The sequence below is a fragment of the Nerophis ophidion genome, linkage group LG01 (genome assembly GCF_033978795.1).
Source record: "Nerophis ophidion isolate RoL-2023_Sa linkage group LG01, RoL_Noph_v1.0, whole genome shotgun sequence".
Lineage (NCBI taxonomy): Eukaryota > Metazoa > Chordata > Actinopteri > Syngnathiformes > Syngnathidae > Nerophis > Nerophis ophidion.
This window is the reverse complement of record NC_084611.1, coordinates 63,168,700-63,184,237: the sequence shown is the minus strand read 5'-3', so window position 1 is coordinate 63,184,237 and position 15,538 is coordinate 63,168,700. Positions and strand designations below refer to the sequence as shown.

The following is a 15,538-nucleotide window of genomic DNA, read 5'->3' as shown; positions in this document are numbered from 1 at the left end:
ATGGAAACGAGCAGACAACTGAAATCCTGACGGATGAAGCAGAGTGGATGAAAGTGAGGCAGGGATCAGAGAAGGAGGAGCGACGACAGGAAGAGATGCGCCTCAGATTATCAGATGCTCCGCAGATATCGAGGACGAGTGGGAAGCGCAGACGTCTCCGTGTTTGCACCTTGCAGAGCTGACTGACGCGAAGAGTGTATTGTCCATGGATGTTCCGGAGGGAAAGTTATTGAAGAAGGTCAGTTGATGCTTAAGTCCTGCGACCTTCTGTCATTTATCTTGTCACCACAATCAATGAACTTCTCCTGGTTTTCCGAACGTGTTTCAACATGTTTGATAGTTGCGAACATACCTGATGTGTTTAGGTCACAACTCTAGACCTCATCCTAATCATGGCATATTTGCCATTTTTAACTGATCAGCTGTCGAGCCTGGCCGATTTTTACAGAATACCTTTCCATATTCTTTGAGTTGCATGAGTTCCAGGAGGGTGTGTGCCTTGCCATAACACCAACTAGTATTTGAGAGCAAGCTGCAACAAGCGTGTTGTCGATCCACAGTGCGCAGTCACTTCTATGACATAAAAAAAGTACAAAACCAAAAACCTGTAAAGTTGTCGCATTTTGTAAGTCGTAAATAAAAACAGAATACAATGATCTGCAAATCCTTTTCAACTTATATTCAATTGAATAGACTGCAAAGACAAGATATTTAATGTTCGAACTGAGAAACGCTTCTTTGTTTTTGCAAATAATCCTTAACTTTAAAATTTAATGGCAGCAACACATTGCAAAGAAGTGTGCCCGGGAGCATCTTTACCACTGTGTTACGTGGCCTTTCCTTTTAATAACACTCAGATAATGTTTGGGAATTGAGGAGACCAATTTTTTAAACTTTTCAGGTGGAATTATTTCCCATTCTTGCTTGATGTACAGGTTAAGTTGTTCAACAATCCGGGGTCTCTATTGTCTTATTTTATGCTTCATAATGCGGCACAAATTTTCAATGGGAAACAGGTCTGGACTACAGGCAGGCCAGTTTAGTACCTGTACTCTTTTACTTTGAAGCCACACTGTTGTAACATCTGGCTTAGCATTGTCTTGCTAAAATAAGATAATGATACTGTTGCTTGTATGGCAACATATGTTGCTCCAAAACTTGTATAGTACATTTTAGCATTAATGGTGCCTTCACAGATGTGTAAATTACCCATGTCTTGGGCACTAATACTATGAGGGGCCGTTAGGGAAATTATTCAGAAATACCTCTTACATACACTACTGAAATGCTCTTACATACACTACTGAAATGCTCTCACATACACTACTGAAATGCTCTCACATACACTACTGAAATTCTCCTACATACACTTCTGAAATGCTCTTACATACACTACTGAAATGCTCTCACATACACTAATGAAACTCTCTTATACACACTACTGAAATGCTCTCACAAACATTAGTGAAATATTCTCACATACATTACTGAAAAACTCTCACATAAACAACTAAAATGCTCTCACATAAACAACTAAAATGTTTTACTCTCACGCACGCACACACACACCACTTGCGTGTGAGAGACAACAATTTTATTAGTATGTGTGCAAGGATTTCAGTTATATGTATGAGAGCATCTTACCAGTGTGTATGAGAGGATCTTACCAGTGTATATGAGAGCATCTTACTAGTGTGTATGAGCGACATTGCATTCCGGTTCTGGCCACCAATAATGCACGCCCCTTTTCAGTTTTTTTTTTTTTTTTAAGCCAAGTTGTTTGTGAACAAAATGTCTGCCTAACTGCCGACAAGTAGCTTAACCAAGGCAGGAGCTGTACTTCATAATTTTAGGGCTTCAGCGGAGAATATAAGAATACTTTGAATGCAACAAGGGTCGGGCTGCCGCCGTGGGTTGCACCTGCTTGCCTCGACACCTGAGCGGACACAAAGCGGTGCTTTGTCCTCCCGACAGCCAAGCAGCCTGTTATATAAAAGTCTATGCCCATACTAACAATCCAACAGTTTTATATGTAATTGTGGAGGGGCGTGGTCGATGGGTCCCCTGCGGGCGGGGCATGCGCAGGAACCGGCTGTGAAGCGATGACAGGTGAGGAGATTTCTCAGCTGGAACGAGTTGGCTAATCACCTGTCTCTTTATCAGTAGCGCTGGAGACCATGAGGGGCGTCGAAAGACCGAGCGAGAGACACGGTGTGACACAGTGAGACAAAAAGGCACAGAGGACTGCAGGAAAGGACCTGGCAAAATACTGCTGAAAAGCATTAAAGTTGTGTTGTTTATTAAGTGTGCCGAAAAAAGGAAAAAGAAGAAAGAAAAATAAAACTGTGTCAACCCAGTGTGTTGGTATCGAGTGGTCCCGGAGAATCCAGTCAGGAAGACTTCCACAAGTGGCGCCCAACCAAACCAGACCCAACAATGTCCACCACAAACCCCCTGGAGGCGCTTGGCCAGGTCCTGGCGGAAGTGGCAGCGGCGTCCCAGCCACAGACACGCGTGCTGCAGGCGTTGATGGACAGAGCGGCGGGCGCATCGGAACGAAAGGAAGGCTCCATGCAACGCAAGACGGAGACGGAGGACCCCCACACGTACCCCCGACGTCTTCGAGGCCACAGCCACGGCATGCGGATGGCCGGAAGAAGAGTGAGGCACGAGGGTGCTGCTGCTCCTGGCGGGGGAGGCGCAGCGGCCGGAGGTGAGTCCCCCAGCGGCCGCCCGCATGCAATTTACGAACTTGCGCCGAGCCATTCTGGACCGGATCGGAAGCAGCCCGCAGGATCACCGACGCTGGAACTTGGCCCCGAAGACAGGCCCTTCACCCTCGTACAACAGCTACGAGACGCAGCGACCAGATGGCTCTAGCCCTGGGCAGCGGAGAGCCAGATGTTCGAACTAATAGTGCTGGAACATTTCATTGCGGCAATCCCAGCCCAGACCGCTGCGTAGGTAAAATATCACCGACCCAGCCACGTGACGACGGCAGTGAACCTCGCGGAGGACCACCTGGCGGTCCAGAAGGAGGCGGCCGCAAGACCCACACCTGCCCCGCGCAGACGATCCACACTGCCGGAGGCCACGGCGCCATTGGAGCCCCGTTGCCAACCGGCGGGGGCTGCGCCGACCCATGAGCAGGTTCCAGCGTCAGACACCCCCACCAAACAAAAAAAGACAATACACACATGCACACACACGCACACGCACACGCACACACACACACACACACACACAAACACACACACACACACACCAGCATTATCACAATGGGGGGGGGGGGGTATAACGGTGCCTCTGCTCCTCTCTTCCAGGGTACCGGCGCTGCTGATGGCGAGCTTCCCCCACAGACGGCACTGTGAGCACCAGGGCAGGTGTGTTGGAGGTGCGGACAGCCCGGTCACATGCGGCGGGAAGGTCCCACAATGGAGGTGGGCCAGGTGATACGGGTTGCCGGGCCTCCAACACCCTCCCCCGATCCAGGGGAGACGTATTGCGTCCTGGTAAGGGTACTAGGGAGTACACACCGGGCTATGGTGGATTCGGGCTGTAAACATTGCATGATCCACCAGAACCTGGTTCGACCCGGGGTGTTGAGGCATGCGACACAAGGGAAATAAGGTGTATAAACGGGGATGTGCACACGTACACTATTGTGCTTGTAGAAATCTGGTACAAGGGCCACAAACATACGGTAAAGGTTGCCATAAGCGCGCACCTTACGCACTCCATGATTTTAGGGACAAATTGGCCGGGGTTTAATCGCTTATCTTTCTATTGTATTGCTAGTGTTTTAGTAAGTTTAACAGTACCTGATAGTCGGAGGTGTGTGTCCACGGGTGTCTTGACGCGCAGTGTCTCAGGAAGGTCGACGGCAGCTTTATGGGCGGCACAAGCTCAGATGATCTCCTGTAAGAAGCGACTTTTTACCACAATTTTCTCACCGAAACCTGCTGGTTGACATTCGGTCGGGATCCATGTTCACTGTGATCCATAGTAAAGTTTCACATCCGGGAATTCTAAACAAGGAATCACCGTGTGTTTGTGTGGCTAAAGGCTAAAGCTTCCCAACTACATCTTTCTACTTTGACTTCTCCAATATTAATTGAACAAATTGCAAAAGACTCAGCAACACAGATCTCCAAGATTCTGTGTAATTATGCGGTTGAAGCAGACGATTTATAGCTGTGTGTGTGTGCAGTGCTCATATTTCATAACAGCCCGTGACGTCATGCGTATACGTCATCATTACGCAACGTTTTCAAGAAGAAACTCCCGGGAAATTTAAAATTGCAATTTAGTAAACTAAAAAGGCCGTATTGGCATGTGTTGCAATGTTAATATTTCATCATAGATATATAAACCATCAGACTGTGTCGTGGGTAGTAGTGGGTTTCAGTAGGCCTTTAGCAGTGTAACTGTAACCAGGAATAAGTCTTCAAGTAACAATATTCAAACACTAACTTTGTTGGGTAAGACAGACTTTGGTTTTATTCTGAATCCAGTGAAACAGATTGGTGGTTTTAGCAGATTATAAAGACTTTCAGGTGTTTATATATGTTTAAGTATTTGACAGACACATTTATTCGAAGCAACATACATGAAAAATACAGTGGTGAAGGGAAAGAAGGAGCTGGGGCCGGAGATCCAGCGCTCCGCCTCTTCTCCTCCTCTTACTTGTGTTGACCAGCTCACATTGGCACAAAGAGCGGAGGTGTCACGTGTGTGTCGCATTTTACTGTGAAATCGTTCCTCCAGTGCAAACATGGACACTCCGGACAACAAGGTAAAGGTAAGATGATTTAATAACAAAAACACTGGTACAAAAACAGACGAAATACACAAAAGAAACGCGAGCCGAACGCACGGAAGCTAATGCTAAGACTAGCACAGGTTTCAGGAAACAAGAAACGTGAAAGTTTCTTACCGCAAACAAGGGACCAAGACGAACTGACGGGATAAGGCAGGCTTAAATAAGAAAGTAATTAACAAAAACAGGTGTGCGTCTGGAACCCGCGGCAGGTGAAAATTAATAAGTTACCGTGGTGACCAAACTAACTCACAAGGTGCACAAACAACAAAGGGATTCCAAACTAACAGAAATAGCACAAAAACATGATCCGGACCACGGATCATGACAGGAGGTTGCTGAATTACAGTGGCGCTATTCGAATGTGTTCTCTGCACGGACCTCATCTGCCATCACATAGACTGGCCTGGGGTTTAAGGTGCGGTCTCGACCCTACACCAAACAAAAAACAAGCAGAGTCAAAAGTCATGGGAGGGCGGAGGGAGGACTTGGCGGTGGGTCGCCAGGCCAAGTGTCACCGAACCCGCCTATTCGAGTGGAACGCCACTGCAGCAGGTGAGGTGGACGACCAGGGGGCGGCCACATCCATGGTCGACGTGGAGGTCGGCAGGTCGGCGCTGTCGAGGCAGGCTTGGAAGCAGCAGCGGACGAGTCATGCGTGGATGCAGCAGCGGACGAGTCAGGCGTGGACGCAGCAGAAGACGATTAAGGCTTGGACGCAGCAGAAGACAAGTCAGGCGTGGATGCAGTAGAAGACGAGACAGGCGTGGATGTAGCAGAAGACGAGTCAGGCGTGGATGCAGCAGAAGACGAGTCAGGCTTGGACGCAGCAGAAGACGAGTCAGGCTTGGACGCAGCAGAAGACAAGTCAAGCTTGGACGCAGCAGAAGACGAGTCAGGCTTGGACGCAGCAAAAGATGAGTCAGGCGTGGATGCAGCAGCAGACGTAACTTGGCTTGGTTCTTGGCATGGTGGTGCTTGGCGGCGTGGAGCTGGTACTGGTACTTGTCGTGGTGCTGGTATTGGTACTTGTGGTGGTGCTGGTACTGATACTTGTGGTGGTGCTGGTACTTGTCGTGGTGCTGGTACTGGTACTTGTTATGAAGCTGGTACTGATATTTGTCGTGGAGCTGGTACTGGTATTTGTCGTGGTGCTGGTACCAGTACTTGTCGTGGAGCTGGTACTGGTACTTGTCGTGGAGCTAGTACTGGTATTTGTCGTGGTGCTGGTAGAGGCGGCCTAGGAGGAGCTAGTGGCTTGACGGGACGCAGCTGTGCTACCTCCGTAGCACAGATGCCAGCGTTAGCCCCCCTCTCAAGACGCGACTCCCAGGCGCGCTCTTTGTGGTCAGAAAATGTCTCTAAGGGTGGGCGGAGGAAGGTTAGGAGTTGGGTAGACTCCCCCCCTCTCGAATGTCCAAAATTTCCTCTGGAAAGGGAGGAAAAAGCCACAGAGTTGGGCGGGGCTAGAGGCCTTAGGGGCGGGGTCGAAGATGCAGGTGACTGAGAATGACTAGACCTGCAGTTACTAAAAATGTCCTGATAATATTTTATAGTCGTCTCAAAGTCACTAGGAAGTGGCTGACAGAAAGAATTAACAGTGTGTGAAAAAAAGTCTTTGTCTGTGAAGTCAACAGAAGCGGACGGGGAAACGTCCTCAGGGAACGCATCATCAGGGTGAGCGGCAACAGGGGGCGTCCACGGAGTGACGTCAACGGAAATGGGCGGAGTGGAGTTGTAGCCAAAGTTCATTTGGTTAGGAGCCCAATCGGAAAAATGTTTGGCAAAATGAGTGACTGGATTACCAAACATCGGCGGCGAGGAAAACTTTGACACTTGTGGCGTCTTGCTGTCCGGAGGAGTCTGAGGGAGTGGCGCGTCCCGGTAGTGAAGTGGAGCCCTTTTGGACCGCTTCCGTCTTCGCTGACGCGTCCGGTACTGTGGTGGGATCAACTTGCCGTTAAGACCCCACATCAGGTCCTGGCGCTCCAAGGAAGAGTGGCGTAGAGTTTCCGCCTCCATTGCCCTTAATGCCATCCTTGTACCTTTCTCCACTTCTTCGAAGCCCATGGCGAAGGAACTGTTAGCTTGGTCCCTTCTGTCCCGTGTGGGTCGCATTTTACTGCGGGATCGTTCCTCCAGTGCAAACATAGACACTCCGGACAACAACGTAAAGGTAAGATGATTTAATAACAAAAACACTGGTACAAAAACAAACAAAATACATAAAAGAAACGTGTGCAGAACGCACGAAAGCTAATGCTAACACTAGCACAGGTTTCAGGAAACAAGAATCGCATACTTGAAAGTTGCTTACCGCAAACAAGGGACCAAGACCGACTGACGGGATAAGGCAGGCTTAAATAAGAAAGTAATTAACAAAAACAAGTGTGCGTCTGGAACCCGCGGCAGGTGAAAATTAATAAGTTACCATGGTGACCAAACTAACTCACAAGGTGCACAAACAACAAAGGGATTCCAAACTAACAGAAATACCACAAAAACATGATCCGGACCACGGATCATGACAGGAGGTTGCTGAATTACAGTGGCGCTATTCGGATGTGTTCTCTGCGTGGCCCGGTCGCACGGACCTCATCTGCCATCACATAGACTGGCCTGGGGGTTAAGGTGCGGTCTCGACCCTACAGACTTCCCGAGCATAAGCGTAAAGTAGTGCGGGAAGAATTAAAAACCATGCTGGATTTAGGGGTAATAGAAGAATACCACAGTGCATTGTGTAGCCCCATAGTTCTAGTAGGGAAGAAAGATGAGTCTGTACGCTTTTGTGTGCATTACCGCAAGGTGAATGAGGGGTCACGTTTTGACACGCACCCAATGCCTCGGGTCGACGAGCTCCTGGATCGGGTAGGCACTGCTCGTTTTTTTACAACACTGGATTTAACCAAGGGCTACTGGCAGATTCCCTTATCACCGGAGTCCCGGGAAAAACGTCCTTCTCCACTCCGGAAGGCTTATACCAGTTTGTGACACTCCCGTTTGGCTTGTTCAGTGCGCCTGCGACGTTCCAGTGCCTCATGGACCAGGTGCTGCGACCCCACGCTGCATACGCGGCTGCCTAACTGGATGACGTCATCATCCAGAGTAGCAGCTGGGAAGATCACCTTGCAGCAGGTGGGGGTGGTGCTCAAATCCTTGAGGCAGGTGGGGCTCACCGCCAACCCCGGGAAGTGCGCGGTTGGCCGGAGGGAGGTACAGTATTTGGGGTACCACTTGGTGAGGGGGGGACAGGTGCGGCCGCAGGTCGACAAAACGGCGGCAATCGCGGCCTGCCCACCCCCCAAGACGAAAAAAGAGGTGAGGCGGTTTTTGGTTATAGCCGGGTACTACCGGAGGTTTATTCCTCGGTTCGCGGACCTGACCAGCCCACTGACCGACCTCACCTGAAAAGGTGCGCCAGAACTGGTCCAGTGGATGGAGCAGTGCCAGCAGGTGTTCGAACAGGTAAAATCTGCACTCTACGAGGAGCCGGTACTATGCATGCCTAACTTCTCCCTCCCTTTCTGTCTGCAGGCGGACGCGTCGGAGCGGGGGCTGGGGGCGGTGTGGTCCTGGCAGGTGGGGGGTATTGACCGCCCCATCCTGTACATCAGCCGGAAGCTCTCGGACCGGGAGGCGAGGTACAGTACAGTGGAGAGGGAGTGCCTCGCCATCCGGTGGGCGGTCGGGGCCCTCCGGTATTACCTGTTGGGGCACCCCTTCAGCCTCTGCTCGGACCACAAGCCGCTCCAGTGGCTCCACCGCATGAAGGATGCCAACGCACGGATCACCCGGTGGTACCTCGCGTTGCAACCCTACAACTTCCGGGTGGTCCACCGTCCGGGTACGCAGATGGCTGTGGGCGACTTCCTCTCTCTTCCCGCTACAAGGGTGGTGGGGAGTGGTCGCGGCCGGACGGCTGCCCGGCCTCAAACTGGCGGTGGAGGCATGTGGAGGGGCGTGGTCGACGGGTATGAAGCGATGACAGGTGAGGAGATTTTACAGCTGGAACGAGTTGTCTAATCACCTGTCTCTTAATTAGGAGCGCTGGAGACCTTGAGGGGCGTCGAAAGACCAAGCGAGAGACACGGTGTGACACAGTGAGACAAAAGGGCACAGAGGACTGCAGGAAAGGACCTGGTGAAATACTGCTGAAAAGCATTTAAGTTGTGTTGTTTATTAAGTGTGACGAAAAAATGAAAATGAAAAAATAAAAATAAAACTGTGTCAATCCAGTGTGGTGGTATCGAGTGATCCCGGAGAACCCAGTCAGGGAGACTTCCACAGTAATTTTAAGGAAAATCTTATTTTTTTAATATTTATGTATATTTGTACATTCAAGTCGAAAAATATATGTAGCCTGTTATATAAAGGTTTATGCTCATACTAACAATTTAACATTTTTCTCTGTAATATGACATACCTTGGTGACTGCAAGACACACTTGACCAACAGCCAACAGCCATACAGGTCACACTGACGGTGGCCGTATAAATAACTATAACACTGTTAGAAATATGCGCCACACTGTGTAGCCACATCAAACAAGATTGACAAACACATTTCAGGAGAACATCTTCACCGTAACACAACATAAACACAACAGAAAAAATACCCCAAATCCCATGTGTTACAATATACACCCCCACCACCAAACCCCGCCCACCTCAACCGACGCACGGAGGGGGGCAGTGATGTGGGGGGGGGCGCGGTTGAGTGGTTGAGCGGGTGTAGCCCGGAAGAGTCTGCATGGGATTCTGGGTATTTGTTATCTTGTGTTTATGTTGTGTTACAGTGAGGATGTTCTCCTGAAATGTTTATCCTTCTTGTTTGATGTGGTTTCACAGTGTGCCGCGTATTTGTAACAGTGTTAAAGTTGTTTATCTGGCCACCCTCAGTATGAGCTGTATGGTTGTTGATCAAGTATGTCTTGCAGTCACTATTATATGTCTGTTTGAGCCCATACACATCACACGTTTAAGTCGGCACACTGTTGGTTCGGTGAATGAGCGAACGCAGAGGGCAATAAAGCGCTGTTACGGTACACCCATGATATATATTTGTCCGGGTGAACATCGGGTCAATCCTACGAGAGGGTCACTGAAAGTCTCGCGGTGAAATCGAGAGTATCGGTAAGTATAATGTTAGGGCGGGATAGCCATTCATAGAAGGTAAACCCACTTTGCACCAAGTTCCTGCATTCAGTGGCCCCCCAGTAAAGTGAATGTGAGACCACTGATCCTAACAATTCAGAAAAAATCTGTAAAATGATGGTATTTTTCTGTGGAACTGTCAGCATTTTCACTTTATTAAAGTTAAAGTACCAATGATTGTCACACACAAAGGTGGTTGATCGTAATAATTTGGAAAAACTCTGTGGAATAAAGGTATTTTTCTGCAGAACTGTTTCCATCGTCACTTTATTAAAGGTGGTTAATCTTAATAATTTAGTAAAAATCTCTAAAATTACGATATTTCTCCACAAAACATTTCATGAAAATTTCTGTAAATATAATGTTTTTGATCATTACCCGGTTTACAATGTTTTACTTTAATTTTATGTTTTTTGTTTGGCAGCCGTAGCTGCCAGTAGATTATAAATGGGTTGTACTTATATAGCGCTTTTCTACCTTCAAGGTACTCAAAGCGCTTTGACACTACTTCCACATTTACCCATTCACACACACATTCACACACTGATGGAGGGAGCTGCCATGCAAGGCGCCAACCAGCACCCATCAGGAGCAAGGGTGAAGTGTCTTGCTCAGGACACAACGGACATGACGAGGTTGGTACTAGGTGGGAATTGAACCAGGGACGCTCGGGTTGCGCACGGCCACTCTCCCCACTGCGCCACGCCGTCCCTACCCCTAGATTACCGTCTTTTTACAGATTTTTTTTTTTACAGTGTATATAATCACTTATTGTTTTACATTTTAGGGGAAGCTGAGCTTCTAAAAATGTGAAATGTGGACTCATCAGACCACAGAACACTTTGCCACTTTGCATCACCCCATCTTAGATGAGCTCGGGCCCAGCGAAGCTAGCAGTGTTTTTGAGTGTTACTGATAAATGGCTTCCGCTTTGCATAGTAGAGTTTTAACTAACAGTTTCAGATGTTGCGACGAACTGTAGTTACTGACAGTGGTTTTCTGAAGTGTTCCTGAGCCCATCCTTTACACATGGATGTCACTCTTTGATGCAGTACCGCTTGAGGGATCCAAGGTCACGGGCATTCAATGTTACGTGCAGTGATTTCTCCAGATTCTCTGAACTTTTTGATGATATTACAGCCCTTAGATGGTTAAATCCCTAAATTCCTTGCAACAGTTCATTGAGAAATGTGGTTAATAAACCTTTGTGCATCCTTTTGACGAAAGGATGCACAAAATTTTAGGTGTTCGTACACCAGTTTTCCTTTAATGTAATCAATAAATGAAAGTATTTTCTTCAACCGTGAATTAAGTAATGCAAACTTAAGTCGGTTATGTTGTTCTTATGTGTAACGCTTTTGTTAAACTTATGAGATTTGGTTGAGTTCAGGTAATGAACTCCATACAGTCGTGGTCAAAAGTTTACATACACTTGTAAAGAACATAATGTTATGGCTGTCTTGAGTTCCAATAATTTGTACAACTCTTATTTGTTTGTAATAGAGTAATTGGAGCACATACTCATCTTGGAGAAAGCAAACCACTAGTTTAAATAGTGGTATTTCAGTTTGAGCACAAGAAATAAGGCCCCTTAGTTGGATATAAGCAGGTGGATTGGATTACTTCTTGTAGGAAAGAGGTCCTAATTGGGACTTCGGAATGCAAAAGTGATAGCCCTATTCTTGAGAAGAGACTACATGTCTAGCTCAACGCCAACATTTAAGTTATGACTTCAAACAGTTGTTTTCCAGACAGTTACACATGAACATTTCATTTTATAGTCAGGGTGTGAATGGGGAATATAAAACTAATGGTTTGACTTCTCCAAGTTGGGAGTGACTCATTTTTCTCATTGTTACCAGTGTTTTGATTGTTAACAACCTTTTGATTGGACACATTTAATTGAATGTAGATTAACTTAACCACATCAAGGCAGTTATACTCAATACCACAGTATTGCTTTAGTATATATATATATATATGTATATACAGTGGGGCAAAAAAGTATTTAGTCAGCCAACGATTGTGCAAGTTCTCCTACTTAAAATGATGACAGAGGTCTGTAATTTTCATCATTGGTACACTTCAACTGTGAGAGACAGAAAGTGATAAAAAAATCCAGGAATTCACATTGTAGGAATTTTAAAGAATTTATTTGTAAATTATGGTGGAAAATAAGTATTTGGTTAACCATTCAAAGCTCTCACTGATGGAAGGAAGATTTGGCTCAAAATCTCACGATAAATGGCCCCATTCAATCTTTCCTTGACACGGATCAATCGTCCTGTCCGTTTAGCAGAAAAACAACACCAAAGCATGATGTTTCCACCTCCATGCTTCACAGTAGGTGTGGTGTTCTTGGGATGCAACTCAGTATTCTTCTTCCTCCAAACACGACGAGTTGAGTTTATACCAAAAAGTTCTATTTTGGTTTCATCTGACCACATGACATTCTCCCAATCCTCTGCTTTATCTTCCATGTATCCATTTTGGTATAAACTCAACTCGTCGTGTTTGAAGGAAGAAGAATACTGAGTTGCATCCCAAGAACACCATACCTACTGTGAAGCTTTGGGGCTGTTTTTCTGCTAAGGGGACAGGACGATTGATCCGTGTTAAGGAAAGAATGAATGGGGCATGTATCGTGAGATTTTTAGCCAAAACCTCCTTCCATCAATGAGAGCTTTGAATGGTTAACCAAATACTTATTTTCCACAACAATTTACAAATAAATTATTCAAAATTCCTACAATGTGAATTTCTGGATTTTTTTTTACATTCTGTCTCTTACAGTTGAAGTGTACCTATGATGAAAATTACAGAGGTCTGTCATCATTTTGAGTGGGATAACTTGCACAATCGGTGGCTGACTAAATACTTGTTTGCCCCACTGTATGTGTATATATATGTAAAGTTAGTCTACATTAAATTGAATTTGTCTAATCAAAAGGATGTTAACAATCAAAACACTGGTAGCCAATACAAAGAATATTTTCTGATGTGTATTTCTGGTCTTGTCATCCTCGTCTGGAGAGAATGATGACACGGAAGTGCCGCTGGTAAAAAAAAGAGACGTCGGAGACGCTTTAATGAACCAAAAGTTGCTTTATTACAAACGAGCGTAATTATACAGGACTGCAGTTCTTGGAGGAGGTTAGGTCAAGAAAATGAGGCACTCTTAACTTGGAGAACCCAAACCATGAGTTTTGTATTCTTCCTTTCTGTCTTTGGGTGTGTGCTAATTCAGGACAGCATACCCTGACCATATGAGGACATGTTCGTGTGTAAGTGTCTGGAAAACAATTGCTTTAAGCCATAACTTACATTTTGGCGTTGAGCTAGACATGTCGTGTCCGGTCTGTCATGTTCTTGTGTTTCCTTATTTTCTGTATTTGTTTCCTGTCCATTGCTCCAATTTCTGTTCATTTCCTGTCTAGTTTCACCACTCTGGCCTTAGCGCTAATTCCCTCACCTGTTCATGGTTGCCAATCAAGCTCTCTTATAAGCCAGCCTGTCCTTCAGCCAGGCCTGTATGAGGTTGTAAATAGTCAGTGACGGTCGGTGAGGTTCATGGCTGGTGAGGCACTGACTTCATTACAGGTTCAAACGTATGAACCCTAAAAAGTATCTTATTCCCCATTTGATTGGCAGCAGTTAACGGGTTATGTTTAAAAGCTTATACCAGTATTCTTTACACATACAAACTGTAACACACAAAAAAGCACATTTAATAAAAAAAAAAAAAAAACGTTATTATGGTTTTACCTTTACTTATAAATGAAGTCCATGCACCGCTCCTTCTGAACAAAAGCATCGATGACTTGTTTATAGAAGTCTTCCTTATCTTTCTTTTAGTTTTAAAAGTCTCTCTGTCTTGATGGAGATCACTGTCTGAAGCAAACCTTTTAGCTCCGTCGTTGGTCTTCCTCTAATTATTACCTACAGCTTCATTTGAAAGTCCACTTTAGAAAACTGTTTTATTTTAGATATGTAATCATCCATGTTAAAAGTCCAGGGGAGAGGAAAAAATAAACGATCGCTGCGGCTGCACTTGACTTGCTAACTGTAGCTTGTTGTCACTTGTTCTGCAGCCGAGTAATCGCAAGAATGATCCCTGGGATCACTAGCGCCCACTATCACCATGAGGCGGGAGAACAGGTGCCTCACACAGTGCGTCTTATGATTGCCCAGCACAAGAAATACGTTACACAAATACAGTTGTTGAAAAAATACACTGTACATTATATACTTTAGCTGACTAAACTATGGAAATGTATAATGTATTCAAATAGCAATACGGTCTCACTGCACAGCAGCCAGCAGTTAGCCGAGTCATTGCGCAATCCGTGGTGAGGCTCAACTGGCTGCTGACTCACTGCAAGTCTCTTCTCAGTATTTGAACGGCAAATGGGAAAATTCAGCGATTTTGAATAAAAATAATCTAAAACTGGTGAAGTAAATGGAAAATAACTTTATAAAGTATAATGACTGGTTACATAAAACAATTTAATTAATTTTTCATTTATTTTTTACATTTTTTTTCATTCCATGATGGCACATGAGGAACTGCCTCACCTGCCTCCCCTGACTGCACGTAAAATAGGGAAGTGTCATCTGTCCAGTTCTGTTCAGTTCTTCTGTTTATGCAAATGATGGCGCTATTTGATATCGAGGGCAAGATCCTTTTAATGTGACAAACATAATTAAAGAAGCCATTAGTAAAGTGAAACAGCAGTCATATCACTGGGGATTTAAACTCTCTGCTGGTAAATCTTGTTATATGATGTTTGCCATGAAGAAAGGAATAGAAGAGATATAAAGGGTACACCTTTTGTCAAAAATGATTGATGGGGGTCAAAGGTGAAGGGGGTGGGGCTTAACCCGGGAATGGGCCGGGCTTAACCCGGGAATGGGCCGGGGTCTAACCCAGAAGTGGGCGGTGCTTAACCCAGAAATGGGCGGGATGTGACCAGAAAATTGGCGGGCCTTACACAAGAAACGGGCGGGGTATTACCCGGAAATGGGCAGAATTTAACCCGGAAATGGGTGTGGTTAAGACCGGAAGGGTGTGGTTAAGACCGAAAGAGGGTATTGTTAAGACCGGAAGAGGGTGGAGTTTAACCAGGAAGGACCTCAGACCGGAAGAGGGAGTGGTTAAGAGGGAACAAAGGAGGGTTTAGTGTGACAGCCATCTGTTTGACCCGCGGTCAATTTTGTGGAATAGTGTATTGATGGATGGGAATGATACGCGGGGTAAAATGTGGGAAAATGTGGATTGAATGGATGAGATCAGCCATCTGTTTGACCTGGGTTCAATGGTGTATTGATGGATGGGAAAGATACATGTTGTAAAATGTGGGGAAAATGCGGAGGGGGCTAAGATGAGGGGTGTGAGTTATGAACTCCATACAGTCGTGTGTGTGTGTGTGTGTGTGTGTGTGTGTGTGTGTGTGTGTGTGTGTGTGTGTGTGTGTGTGGTCGAAGTAAGTTTTATTATTTTTATAGATGGAAACAGGCGTATGGCTAATTATGGCTGAATCGAACAAAATTTTTACTCTAACGTATA

The 15,538-nt window shown here is 46.0% G+C and overlaps 1 protein-coding gene across 1 annotated transcript in view; it reads left to right on the top strand.

Moving 5' to 3' along the window:
* The first annotated feature begins 42 nt into the window (after nucleotides 1-42).
* Nucleotides 43-15,538, top strand: part of cabp2a (calcium binding protein 2a) — an 87,038-nt gene continuing 71,542 nt past the window's right edge. Inside the window, exon 1 of the mRNA XM_061909076.1 lies at nucleotides 43-238. Coding sequence (XP_061765060.1) covers nucleotides 206-238 — 33 coding nt within the window. The 5' untranslated portion in view covers nucleotides 43-205. The remainder of the gene's footprint in view (nucleotides 239-15,538) is intronic.